At 52.9% G+C, this 14,099-nt stretch overlaps 1 protein-coding gene across 2 annotated transcripts in view; it reads left to right on the plus strand.

Moving 5' to 3' along the window:
• The window catches only part of ZFHX3 (zinc finger homeobox 3), a 249,272-nt gene that overhangs the window by 87,012 nt on the left and 148,161 nt on the right, over positions 1-14,099 (plus strand). Inside the window, exons 1-2 of one of the 2 annotated variants that reach the window (XM_061138859.1) lie at positions 846-3,617; positions 8,500-8,996. In XM_061138859.1, coding sequence (XP_060994842.1) covers positions 866-3,617; positions 8,500-8,996 — 3,249 coding nt within the window. In that variant the 5' untranslated portion in view covers positions 846-865. Of the gene's footprint in view, positions 1-845; positions 3,618-8,499; positions 8,997-14,099 lie in introns of those variants that run through there. The other variant, XM_061138860.1, reaches the window with a different exon arrangement.

Genomic DNA, 14,099 nt, shown 5'->3' on the forward strand with positions numbered 1-14,099 from the left:
CACCTTTCTCAGTGTCCCAGTGGCTTTGGAGTCATTTTTTAGATCTAGGGCCTCAGTTTTACTGCTTGTAAAATGAGACGGTATTTTCAAGACTGGGACAGGGTGAATGTAGCCATGGGGCCTTTGAGGGGCTTCACAGAGCTCGACCAGGCCTGCATACTTGCCCTTGACCCCTGCAGCCCTCAACCACTTCTCCGTGAATTTCTCAAACTAAAAATGTGGACAGTAAGAGCAAGAGCACAACTTCGCTTCTAAATCAAATGGCATGTCCCCGCCCAGGTTCATCATCCTTTCTCTAGGGCTGCAAAATCGTCTTTCTCCTGTCCGTCTGTCCCAGGTGTTCCCCTGGCCCACAGACAGTGTGGGCGACAGGGGTGGCTTTGTGTTGCCATCTGTATGTGGTGGGGCCACTGTTCTGTGTCCCAGCAAGTTGAAAACAATCCTCCTCCTGACCCCTGCCTGATCGCTGGGCCCTAACTCTTTAACGCTGTGCTTGCAAAGAACTCAAATTCAAACTGGTCTCCAGGGGTGCAGCAGCTGACAGTCTGGACAGAAAGGGCTTTTCCTGACGCCCCTTTCCCCACCCCCCACCCCTCCTGTGACACCCAGGGGCACCGCCCGCCCGCTGAACCTGGACGGGGTGGGGCGACGGCCCGGGGTCCCCGCTGCCCCGCCGTCTCTGTTGTGGGTGTGGAAGACAGAAGCCTGCCAGGGCAGAGTGCTCTGTGCAGGACCGTAGCCTCGGCCCTCCTAACCTCTTTCCTTTCTCTCTCTCTTCCTCCCTCTCTCCCTCCTCTCCCCCTTGCCTCCGCCCTTCAGGTCCAATCCGTACTGGGTGCAATGAAAGCTCCACGCAGGCCTTACCATGGAAGGCTGTGACTCGCCCGTCGTCTCGGGGAAGGACAATGGGTGCGGTATCCCTCAGCACCAGCAATGGACTGAACTCAACAGCACCCACCTCCCCGACAAACCCAGTAGCATGGAGCAGCCCACAAGCGAGAGCCACGGGCCCCTGGACGGCCTGAGGGCCCCCTTCAATGAGCGCCTCGCGGAGAGCACCGCCCCGGCCGGGCCCGCCGCCGAGCCCGCCGCCGCCGCCGCCGCCGGCAAGGAGGTCAGCTGCAACGAGTGCTCGGCCTCCTTCGCCAGCCTCCAGACCTACATGGAGCACCACTGCCCCGGCGCCCGCCCCCCGCCGCCGCCGCCGCCGCCGCCGCTGAGGGACGAGAGCGGGAGCGACAGCAGCGAGGAGGGGGATGAGGAGAGCGACGTGGAGAACCTGGCCGGGGAGATCGTGTTCCAGCCGGACGGCTCGGCGTACGTCGTCGAGAGTCTGAGCCAGCTGACCCAGGGCGCGGGCGCGGGCGGCGGCGGGCCTCTCCCGTCACTCTTCCTGGGCTCTCTCCCCTCCGCCGCCGCCGCCGCCTCGGGGGGCAAGCAAGGGGACCCTTCCTGTGCGGCACCCGTCTACCCCCAGATCATCAACACTTTCCACATAGCCTCATCCTTCGGGAAGTGGTTTGAGGGCCCAGACCAGGCTTTCCCGAATACCTCAGCCCTGGCGGGGCTCAGCCCCGTCCTGCACAGCTTCCGCGTATTCGACGTGCGACACAAAAGCAACAAGGATTACCTAAACAGCGACGGCTCCGCCAAAAGCTCCTGCGTATCCAAAGATGCTCCCAACAACGTGGACCTGTCCACCTTCGATGGCTTCGTGCTCTACGGCAAGCGGAAACCCATTCTGATGTGTTTCCTCTGCAAGCTCTCCTTCGGCTACGTCCGTTCGTTTGTGACCCACGCGGTGCACGACCATCGAATGACCCTGAGTGAAGAGGAGCGGAAGATTCTTAGCAATAAGAACATCTCCGCCATCATCCAAGGGATCGGCAAAGACAAGGAACCCCTTGTAAGTTTTCTGGAACCAAAAAACAAAAACTTCCAACTCCCTTTAGTTTCCACCGCTAACCTCATAGGCCCCGGACACAGTTTTTATGGGAAATTCAGTGGCATTCGAATGGAAGGGGAGGAGGCTCTCCCCGCCGGCCCCACTGCCGGCCCCGAGCAGCCCCAGGCGGGTCTCCTGACCCCCAGCACCCTCCTGAACCTTGGCGGGCTCACCAGCTCCGTCCTGAAGACCCCCATTACCTCAGTCCCCCTGGGGCCTCTGGCCTCCAGTCCTACCAAGTCCTCAGAGGGCAAGGACTCTGGGGCAGCAGAAGGAGAGAAGCAAGAAGTGGGTGATCCGGACTGCTTCTCGGAGAAGGCGGAGCCCGCTGAGGAGGAGGCGGAGGAGGAGGAGGAGGAAGAGGAGGCGGAGGAAGAGGAAGAGGAGGAGGAAGAGGAGGAGGAAGAAGAGGAAGAGGAGGGCTGCAAAGGACTCTTTCCAAGCGAGCTGGACGAGGAGCTGGAGGACAGGCCCCCCGAGGAGTCTGGGGCCACGGCAGGTAGTAGCAGCAAAAAGGACCTTGCTCTCTCAAACCAAAGCATTTCTAACTCCCCCTTAATGCCTAATGTGCTCCAGACCCTGTCCAGGGGCACAGCTTCTACTAGTTCTAATTCCGCTTCTTCCTTTGTTGTCTTTGATGGTGCGAACAGGAGGAATCGTTTAAGCTTTAACAGTGAGGGCGTCAGGGCCAACGTGGCAGAGGGCGGCAGGAGGCTGGACTTTGCTGATGAAAGTGCCAATAAAGACAATGCCACAGCACCAGAACCAAATGAAAGCACAGAGGGGGACGAGGGGGGCTTCGTCCCCCATCACCAGCACGCTGGCTCCCTCTGCGAGCTCGGGGTGGGGGAGTGCCCCTCGGGGAGCGGCGTGGAGTGCCCCAAATGCGACACGGTCCTGGGCTCCTCCCGCTCACTGGGCGGCCACATGACCATGATGCATTCTCGCAACTCGTGCAAGACACTCAAGTGCCCCAAGTGCAACTGGCACTACAAGTACCAGCAGACGCTGGAGGCGCACATGAAGGAGAAGCACCCGGAGCCGGGGGGCTCCTGCGTCTACTGCAAGAGTGGGCAGCCCCACCCCCGGCTGGCACGAGGCGAGAGCTACACGTGCGGTTACAAGCCTTTCCGCTGCGAGGTGTGTAACTACTCCACGACGACCAAAGGCAACCTCAGTATCCATATGCAGTCCGACAAGCATCTCAACAACATGCAGAACCTGCAGAATGGCGGGGGGGAGCAGGTGTTCAGCCACACAGCCGGGGCAGCGGCAGCCGCGGCGGCGGCAGCTGCAGCCGCGGCCAACATGGGCAGCTCCTGCGGGGCCCCCTCGCCCACCAAACCAAAAACCAAGCCCACCTGGCGGTGTGAGGTGTGCGACTATGAGACCAACGTCGCCCGGAACCTGCGCATCCACATGACCAGCGAGAAGCACATGCATAACATGATGCTGCTGCAGCAGAACATGACCCAGCTCCAGCACGGCCGCCACCTGGGCCTGGGCGGCCTGCCGCCACCCGCCGAGGCGGAGCTCTACCAGTACTACCTGGCCCAGAACGTCAGCCTGCCCAACCTGAAGGTGGACAGCGCGGCCCCGGACGCCCCGTTCGTGATGAGCGGCTTCCAGCTGGACCCCGCCGGGCCCGTGGCCGCCATGACGCCCGCTCTAGGTGAGGCTGCCCCCGTGTGTGTCTGTCCTGACCGATGGGAGTGAAACCAGGGGAGGACGCTTGCGCGGGCCAAGGTCCCCGTCGACTCTGTTGGGTCCTGTGGATGTTATGAATCTTTACTCTCTCTGAGAGTCGTTCTGTGCTCCGCTCAAGCAAGCATCTGGTCATCACATCTTTTTTTTTTCCTCTAGAGTCCCTTGAACTCTTGTGTTGAGCCTGTGGACAGTGGTTTGGGTTCAATGTAAGAAACATGTGCCCTCCAGCTCCATGGATGTGTGGCGAAGTTTGAGTGTTTCCTCTAGTATTTGGCTCTGGGTCAACTTTTCTTCCTGTTCCCATTCCCCCCTTTATCTGTCCCTTTCTCTATTTGAAAAATCACCACAACTCCCCTCAACTGGTAGGTTCCGTTAAACAATTATTGAGATGTACAGGAAAGTGTCACCGCAGTTTTCAATAGGGACAGTTACCTTTGAAAGAGCATCTGAGAACTGTGGTGTAACTTATTTAAATAAGCCAGGTCTGGTTGTGAGCAGACCAGGAGCCACCCACGTGTCTCCCAAAGTTCTCCAGTGTTGTTACCAGGATCTTGATGCTTTAAAGAGGTAGGTTCTTTTTATTACCTTGCGTGAGTTGCCAGTGATTAGTATAGTTGGGAATCGGTTGACCTGGGAGACACTGTGAGGAATGATGTGATAGATGAGTAATGGATAAGTTCTAAAATTGCACATTAAAGAAAGCCTGGTTTTAGTATCACATCCTGGTTAACAGAGCCTTTGTTGTCATGGAGTACATGGCTTTGTGCTGGAAGACTGTCTTACACGTTGGCTTCACTGAGCCAGAATGGGACCAAGAGGACAGGATTTGGATGCCAAAAGCCATGACTCTTCATGTAAAAAGAACCGTGACCGCTTCTAGGGAAGAGCTTCTATAGCAAGTGAATGTACAAACCAGTTTCATGAGCACAAGTGTGGTGGTTGGGCCCCGCCTGCCCCAACCCCACAAGCCTGGTCTCCATTCCCTGACCCAGGTAACCTCTTGAGACCAGCAGTGATGTCCTGAATGACACAGGACCCCCTTACTGACATGGGAGTAAGTCATTCTCGGCAACAAAGCATGAGCAAGCACCTTTATCCTAGAATGGCTCTGATTCACACAGAGGGCTAAAGCTCCCCAGTGGGCACATCTTTATTTGTGTGGTCTTTCAGTGCTAATTGCTGCTGATGAGTTATATTTCACGGCATTTAATTTGTTTTTCCGGCCATGCATTTAAATTTGAATCCTGGCAACTTTAATCTTGTTCTCCGTTTTGGAACATTGACTCGTTGATCCTTTCTTACCAAGCAGTTTGCAGATGTTTTACCCACTGATCAATCATGGATGCACAGGAGTCAGTCATTCTATTTGTCCCAAGAGTGACCCGGGGGGGTTGCACACCTACAAGTGGCATCAGTGCTCAAAAAGACTGTACTGATTTTAAAGCCTACGGGAATTGGGGTTTTCTTCATCTGGAGATTTAGAATCTTGGGGAAGCAGGTCTTGGAGTAAATCAAATATAATGTAAGTGGAATGAAGACACAGAAAATGGATGGGTTCATACTGGGTCAAAGTGAAGACTTTTTAATTACCTTGAAAACCAGTAATTCTGACTGAGGCTTGAATTGAGTGGTAGATAAATAGTTTGCTTTTATCACCCACTGTCTGTGAGTCTGCGGGACACCGTGCATCGTGAGCAGAGGGCAGATGCAAAAGATATGAAACGAATCCTTGTGTCCTGCACATACATAAAAGATCCGGACTTTATTTCTTAAAGAGAATAGTGTTCTTTCTTCTAAAGACCTTATCCTGGTAGTCACGGAGGGCCCTTGAATTTCCAGCATCACTGCTTGGCAGTCGAGGTGAGTCCCTCAACACCTCCCGTGCCTGCCTTAAGCCATGAGCGCTGTTAAGATGAGGGTGAGAGTGATGAAAATACTTGATGCCAGAAGCCTGCGTGCCTGTGGGAGTGATAGAATGTGTCCACTTGGACCCGTTATTTCAGTCGTAGGAGCTCAGCAGAAGGCAGCGTAGGCAAATAGAAAGAGCGTAGCTTTCAGTTCCGTGTGCAGCCCGGCTGATTGGTCCTTAGGCCTGCTAGGAGAAGACTGTGGGCGTTATTAGGCATTACTGGGTTCTACAGGGGGAAGTAGTGGTTGTGAATTACGCTCCTGCTCACAAGTCAGTGTTCTCTTCCTCCCTTTGATGGAACCGCCACTGATCCTGGGGACACATGCATTCTAGACACCCTCAAGGAAAAACTCAGCTCCATTGGTCTGGTCTGCTTGAATTTGCCTCTATCTGTAGGTGAGATGTTAGACTTGAGTCCAGATGACCATCTTTCTGGACATCCATTTGGATTGTATTTTAGCACAGCATGGAGCAATGGATGGCTTGTCAAGGCACCTATGTGTTTCCTGAGTAGCCAGCTGGCCATAGGACATTTGCACCAGGTTAAGAACTCCTTTGATTCTGCTTTTGATTGTAGGAGGTGTCTTTTAATCCCTGTGTCTCTCTGAGGATGTGCTCAGGGCAGAACTTTCTGCCACGGTGTCAGTCTCCAGCCTTAAGGTTAAATGTTGGGGGAGATGGGATCCCCCCCTTCACCAAGACCCATCTGTCCGGTGTGACTCAAGAGTAGGAATCCACTGAGTTCTCAGTGCGTGCTCTCTCCCCCCACCTGACCTGCCTGTGAATTGGGTGAGGTTTCTCCACTTCTTGGGGACTGAATTTGTTCCTTCCAGCCCTGTGGATGTGTGGGAGCCCAAGCCCTGTGTATGTTTCTCCAGGGTATAATTCTCAGAGGGAGTTTTGGCTTTCCGATCATCCCCATTTCACTGCTTCTCTGCTTCTGTCTTGGATTTGCATTTCATTTTAAGAGCTTGGGATGGCAACAGGGACTTATTTTGTTTGTGTGTTCTGAGGACTTCTCACTTTCACTCAGGCACCAAGCAAGTGACAGCTGAATTTCTCTTTGGAGTGATATTGATGTGTTGAGGTTAAATTTTAAAACTGAAGAAGATTTGATGCTTCAGGTGGTCGACATCAGAAACAAATATATGTTTGCTCCTTGTCTTACCCTCCGGGCAGTTTCTGCTTTCACTGAACATCGAATGTGTTTTGTGGATGCTGCCTGGCCTGCATCCCTATTAAGGGATGGAGCTTTTAGGCTTTTTTCCCCCCATCTCTTTTTCTCTCTTGTCCTAAGAAGAATGTCATAGCTATGGCTCCTCTCACCAGGGGAGATGGCAAGAGAGAAGGCAGGCAGAAAGCTTCCAGAGTCTTCTGGCACGTATATGCAAAAGATTTCTGTGGCTTGCTAGACTGTCCGCAGGCTTCAAATCCTGCCACTCTGCTCAGTCGAGCCTGGACTGAGGTCCTCACTCAGAGTACCTCGTACAGCAGAAGTAAGAAAAAAAATTTTTTTAAATAGTAATATCTTTTCTTTGATTAGCCACTAAGTTGGATTCTAATCAGTCCCTAAAAACAAAAATAAAAAATCTTCAGCCCAACCACATGTGAAAGGTCAGGTTTAAATATCAGCTGGGGAGTGGCAGGGGGAGACATAGCTCGAGCGTGTGTGTGCTTAGGGGAGAAGCAAAAAATAGAAGCCGACGCTCGGCGTTCTGCTTGACTGTAGGCTTCTAGGTAATGGAGGGAAGGCTGCTCTTTCCAAGCCTTTCTCGTGACAGAAATAAGAGCTCACAGTATTAACTTACCGCCAGTGAGTGAGAGCCGGCCCTTGGTTTATGCATGGTTGTGATGGACTGAGAAAGAGCCGGGCTGGAGAGGGAGGAGCAGAGCCATCTCAGACCCCGGTTTTCCAGGGCTGTGAGCTGACCTTTGCGTTTCACTGCCCATCTCCACCCAACTTCCCAAACCTGTAACATTTTGGCTGCTCTGTACCCTGGCTGTCACGGCAGATGTTTGGGCCTCTGTGCGGCGGGCTGGGTACCCTCTAGAGGTTCAGCAAGGAGAAGATTGGATCCTTGTCCTAAAGAGGCTGCACCTGTATTGAATGGCTGAGATAACGCCAGAGGGGAGCATGATGTACCCCAGAGTAGACTTATGTTCCACGCTGTGTCGGGCTCATGGACAGGAAATGATTGTACTCTTGGGGAGGTGTGGGAGGAGCCAGTGCCTCTGAGAGGCAGGTGTGGTAAGGAATAAGGAGATCATTCTGGAAATCTCAGATTTAGAGCTGCACTGTCCACTACGGTAGCCACTAACCTAACTGTAAATGAAGTAAAAAAAAAAAAAAAATTGAAAAATCCAGCTCCCCAGCTCTATCTTAGCCATATGTCAGGTGTCCCATAGCCATGCGTGACTAGTGACTTTCACGTTGGACAGTCCAGATACCCAAGGTTTCCATCTTCACAAAAAGTTCTCCAAGGCATTGCTGCTGCTTAGCCCAATTCTGATTTGCCGCAAAGACTTGGTGCCTTAGAACGCAGCTGTGACTCAGTTCGGGGACTGAAGCTTCAGATTCTCTTACATCCAGTGAGTGATACTTTTATGTCTATGTCTTTTCTTGGATCTGAGTGAGGAGCTGAATTCAAACATTTAAGAGATTATATGGTTCCCACCTTCTTCTAGGCATTCTTTTACAAAAGAAAAAAAACAAAAACAACACAACCTTTCGCAAATTTCAGAATGTCCATGAGAGCGATCTGACCACGTCAAGCTGATTTTCGTTGTACATTTTCCCAGTGGATAGCACCTTGTGATGCTTGAAATGTGATCTTTCTTCTGCTGGAACCTGGGTCAGGGATGGTGGAGGGTGGGCAGTGCCTCAGGTAGGGCCACTGCGAGCCCAGCCTCTGATTCTCTCCCTTCTCTTTCCCCGCAGTTGGCGGTGAAATCCCCCTAGACATGCGGCTCGGGGGCGGGCAGCTGGTGTCGGAGGAGCTGATGAACCTGGGCGAGAGCTTCATCCAGACCAACGACCCGTCGCTGAAGCTCTTCCAGTGCGCCGTCTGCAACAAGTTCAGCACGGACGCCCTGGACCTGCTGGGGCTGCACATGAGCGTGGAGCGCAGCCTCCCGGAGGAGGAGTGGAAGGCGGTGATGGGGGACTCGTACCAGTGCAAGCTATGCCGCTACAACACCCAGCTCAAGGCCAACTTCCAGCTGCACTGCAAGACGGACAAGCATGTGCAGAAGTACCAGCTGGTGGCCCACATCAAGGAGGGCGGCAAGGCCAATGAGTGGCGGCTCAAGTGCGTGGCCATCGGCAACCCCGTCCACCTCAAGTGCAACGCCTGCGACTACTACACCAACAGCTTGGAGAAGCTGCGGCTGCACACGGTCAACTCCAGGCACGAGGCCAGCCTGAAGCTGTACAAGGTAAGCCCCGGCCTGTCTCTGGAAGGAATGGAGCAGATCCCCCGGGTGACCATGAGGCTGGGGGCAGATGGACACTTCGTGCCATTAACTGGAGGGACTGGCGGCTGGCTGATGCCCTGGCATTGGGAGGGGGTGCTGATGACATAGTGGAGGGCTTCAGCTGGGAACTGAAGGATCTCTCTGTGGGGTGCCTCATTTGGGGGCCAGGTTGTATTTATAGCAGCCCGATACTATACATTGTTCCACATACCTTCCTTAGAACTGACTTCTTTCCTAACTCACAATTGCCATTTCCCTAGTTCCCCCTTTACCTTTGTGCTCGTATGTTTTCCCTGCAGGCTTCCTGTCCTCCTTTTCCATCTGGTTATTCCCCCCAGTTTTTAGCCTCTGTTCCCTGAATGCCCCCTGGGGTGCTTTGTATATTTGTTCATTCATTCATTCATTCATTTAAGAGATACACATTGAACCCCTCCCATACCCCAGGCCCTGTTCTGAGCCTGCTTCCATGCACAAGGCAGACAAAAAGTCCCTGCCCTCCCAGAGCACCCATTCTTTTGGGGGGGTGGGTGATAGACAAAGTAAATAAATTATATGGTAGGCTAGAAGGTGGTGAGTACTATGGAGAAATTCACGGTCAAGTGAGGGGTCCCTTTATTCTTTTTTCCTGTCTGCCATGTTCTATGCCTCTGTTCTCTTCCTCAAATTTTCATTTTTTTTTTTTTTTTTGCTGGGCTTCTCCTGCCTTCCTTCTCCTCCTAAGTCCTCTCCACTTCTCATTCCTTCATATCCCTCCTTCCTCACCCCAGCCCTCCTTTCTCACCCCTCCCTGCCCCCTTCCTTCTTCCCCTCAGTCCATAGACGGTAACGAGGAGGAGGTGCTCAGATACTGTAAATAGTCCTTCCACTTGCACGGCAGAATTGCTCCAGACGTTTCTATTGATTTTCACTGGACTTAAAGCCTCACCTTTTTCTCTAATCATCCCATAATGGCTTTAGTATGAACAATCAGGTACAAATCGCCATAAATCTGCCCAGCCTCCCTCCACGTCCCTTCCACGCCCTCGCCCTCTCTCTCTGTTTCCCTCCCTCTTGTCATCAGTCTCTCTTTCCATTCACACCGATTCCCACATCTGTGGGCCAGTGAGCTCCAGGTTGCCCCTCACCCTGAGTTCCTTGAATCCCCTCTCTGCTTACAGTGATTTTAAACGGAGACTCCAAATAAGACCCTGATCCTGTCCCCACATCGGCCTCTGCCGAGATTGATAAGTGCGATTCATTTTATAGTCACTCATTCTCAGCTTGTCCAGAGGCCTGTGTTACATGGATGAGAAACCATGTTCGGGAAAGGAGGAGAAAGCAGGCACAAGGTGGCGGGAATAGAATATTCTGGAATTGACTGCTGACTCAGGCATGAATGGGCTCAAGGGGTGCAGAGGGGAGGGTCTAGACACCAGACAGCCAAGCCCACCCTGTCCTCCGTGAGCTGGTCCCTCAGTGGTTGGCTTCCCTGAGTGTCACCCTTGGAAGGAGAGGCTCCTGGCCATCAGTTTAAATCAGAGGTTCTCACTGGCCACAGGGTGGTGCCGGTGTGGTCGCGAAAACCTGATGGAGATACCCATGGGGAAAAAAAAATAGAGTTTCTTAACGACTCAACTGAGCAAAAATTAGTATGAAGGACTAGGTGCAGCCCTGGAAGGTTGTTTGCAGCTTTGAATGCTGTCCTTTAGAGGTGGCATGAAGCTGGCCTCTTCCATCTGAGGAGAAGCATTGCCTTTTAGGTTATAAAATGCATGGGGGTGGTCACTAACTGTCCACACTAAGGCCTCCAGCAGGAGCAGCCTTGGCTTTGCTTCATTCCAAAGGGCCTGGAACCTGGGGATTCACTGACTACATCCCTTGCTGGTCCCCACCCCTTGTCCTTTGGTCTCACTTGAGAGTCGGGTAGAGGTGGTGTTCAGGGCAGCTCGAGTGTCACCATTTGCTTTGCTCAGCTAGCCCCAGATGCCCATCCTCCCCTGCCTTGTTCTCTCATCTGTTTTCCTAAGTAAAGATGGAGGGGTCTCCTGCTCAGAAAAGGCAGTGTCGCAGAAGTGAAGGTGTGGGGATGCAGGGTGGGATGCGGGGACCAGCACCTGGAGGAGAGGTGCCCGGGTAGTGTGTATGGCTGGCACCTGCCAGGGGTGACCTCCACCCACATTCAGGACAGAATACCCCCGGGTCAGGAGCCGAAGGTCGTTAGTCTGGTCTCATTAGTCCTTGGGTAGCAAATGTCCCCGTGACTCTGCCGTGGGGGGCGGGGAGCTCTCCCACCCACTCCCAGATGTGACCCGGAACCTTACCATTTCAGTGCCCGCCTCGAGGCCTTTCTGCCCCGCGATGTGACTAAGATAAACTTCTCTCGCCACCACGAGGGTCCCTCGCCCAGGGTCTTGTCATCAGTCCTGGGATTTGGGGTGGGGATCGGAGGTGGTTCGAGAGTCAGCTTTTCTCTAGGCCCTGGTGTGGCCTGTGGTAAATGGAGATTGATTGCATGTTATTTTTCCTCTTGCTAATGTAATCCATTAGCCCAGCACATGCATAATCAGTTTAGAGCACAGTTAACTGGATATAATCGAGTTCTTTACTGTCTGCTAGAGAAACAGCTCCAGATGCTGCTGACCCAGGGAGGGCCCCCAGCTTCTCACACACGGCCCTCCTCACTGCCCGCTTCCCCACGGCCCACCCTCGCCCCTGCCCTGCCCCCACCCCGCCCCACCCCATCTTGGTTCCCTGGCAAGTTGCTCATGGATCGGTCAAGGAGATGCCCATGCTTGCCTTCTGCTGCATCTGCTCACGTGGCCGTGATGTCTTCGACTTCCTCGCGGGTCTCCCACCCTCTCCTCTTCCTTTTCGATGCTTGAGGAGACAGACCAGCGGTCTCAGGGGACACTAGCAGAAGTGTGGCTTTCTGGTCTGTCACTGGGCCTCAGACAGGTCCAGAGCCTCTCCCTCTTGGTGTCATAAATCCTGGCGCGTATGTTGCTGGATTAGGACTGAGCCGTCTGAAAGCATGAGATAATTTCTTATCCGGACACAGGAGAGGGTTGGGCTGATCAGCAAAATGGGAAAATGGGCGATACTATCTCTCTTGGCTGGGATTGTCTGGTTAGTTTGGATTATTGTGTGAGAGCGGTTTTTAAATCAAGATTAATGTTCATCGACTTCTTCCTGCCTCCTGGAAGAAAAAGAAAGTAGGGTTCAGGTGGAGAGCCCCTGGCATCAGAAGGAAGCTGTTTCCTTTTTTCTTGGCTCCCAGGTTAGTTTTCTGAAATGCTTGTGATTGAATTCGTCGAGTCTTTAAATACATTAAGTCCTCCTATGTATGAACAAGTTCCACTCTGAGAGGCTGTATGTAAGTCCAACCAAGTTAGCCTAGGTACCCAGCTAACACAGCTGGTGATATAGTACTGTACTGTAATAGGTTTATAACACTTTGCACACAAACATTAATAATACATTTTTAAAAAAACACAAGAATAAAACATTTTTAATCTTACAGTACAGTATTATATACTATAAGCTGTAATAGTTTACTATTACAGTACACCATCTGGCATCCAGGGGCGGGCATCAAGTGAACAGGCAAGAAGAGTTGCTGACGGAGGAGGGCGAGGAGGTGGGAGACGGTAGAGCTGAAGGATTGTCAGCAGAAGGAGATGGAGGGCCGGCTGCAGTTTCCCTCATGCCTGACGTTGATGGAATGCACGTTCACATCTTTGAAAGTTCACAACTCGAAGGTTCGTATGTAGCAGACTTATTATAGTGGTGGCCCTGGTCCAGCCTCCAGCGGTCGTATGTCCACACCCTCGCGGCTGCCCTCACGGGCACTGTGATTGAGCAACACTGCAACACAGCGGGCCGGCTAGGGACCCCAGTCAGGCTTGGAAGCCAAACTCTTGGGTTTTTTTTTTGTCTACAGCCATTCCTCAGAGCCAGAATGAAAGTGTGTTGTGGGTAAGGTGCTTGTCTCTCATGAGGGCTTGAGGTCCGGAAGGGGAATTCTGCACCTGACTGCTTTCCCACTTCTCCTGAAGTACTTGCTCCTGTGCCCCACTCCTTCCCCCCACAGCAGTGTGGGGTACCCTTGCTTGGCTTAAGGTGTGGGGGGCACCTGGTACTGATAATGCCTGCCCTCCACTCCCCTCCACGCTAGTGCAGATCATGAGCCAGGGAGTGGGCTCAGGGCTCACGTGAGCCCTTCTGTATTTATCTGGACTTCCCTGCTGTCCCTGGCGAGCTCTTTGAAAGTTGAAGTGTTTTCTGCTTGGGGGAGGAGGGTGCCGAAAGGGCAGCTGGAGATCAGTGCACACCTGCCAGCTATCAGAATCTGGGTTTCACTTTGATGTTTTTCTTCACCTGAGAGTCATTGGGATGGAAATCCATCAACTTGAGCAGATAGATTAAGACCCCCACCAGAATCTGTTACTCCAACAGTTCCCAGCTGAGTTTCCTTTGATTGGGCCCAGCCCTGAGTTTTCATATTAATCTTAAGTTGTACACAAAGAGGCTTGTCTTCCCCCAGAGTTGGATCTGGACCCCATGTGGGTTGTGTCGGGCCCCCCAGGCAAACCGAGGGGGAGATACCAAGTCTCTTTGGCCTAAACTAAGAAGTAGAGGATGGTACCAATTGACTGAAAAATAGGTACCCAGATTCTCTACATGGTGGACTTCGATGCCGTTCGGATCATTTGAGGTAGAAGGAAGGAAGAGACACCCCCTCCCACCAGACTCTGAATTACTTTGGAATCTGCCTTCCCAGTTGTTTCCGTGCTGTGTAGAAAACTCAGGGTTCACTCTCCCAGCAGGGCAGTAAGTTCACCAAAGGATGGGTGGACAGATCAGATGTATAACACGTCAGACAGAGAGATTTGGTCTGAAGTTTGCATTCTTCATGCCCTCTTACGGGGTCTTAGGCACGCAGCTGCGCACTTTGTGCCCACAGATGGTGACTGGCAGCCTCTGTCCCGCCCCTCCCGCCGCCCTCCTCCTCCTCCTCGCCGTCCTGGTGTGGCTTCGCGTCTGAAGCCCTGTCACCGGTGTCATCTGGTTTACATCGTCACTCTG

The sequence above is a fragment of the Dama dama genome, chromosome 4 (genome assembly GCF_033118175.1).
Source record: "Dama dama isolate Ldn47 chromosome 4, ASM3311817v1, whole genome shotgun sequence".
Taxonomy (NCBI): domain Eukaryota; kingdom Metazoa; phylum Chordata; class Mammalia; order Artiodactyla; family Cervidae; genus Dama; species Dama dama.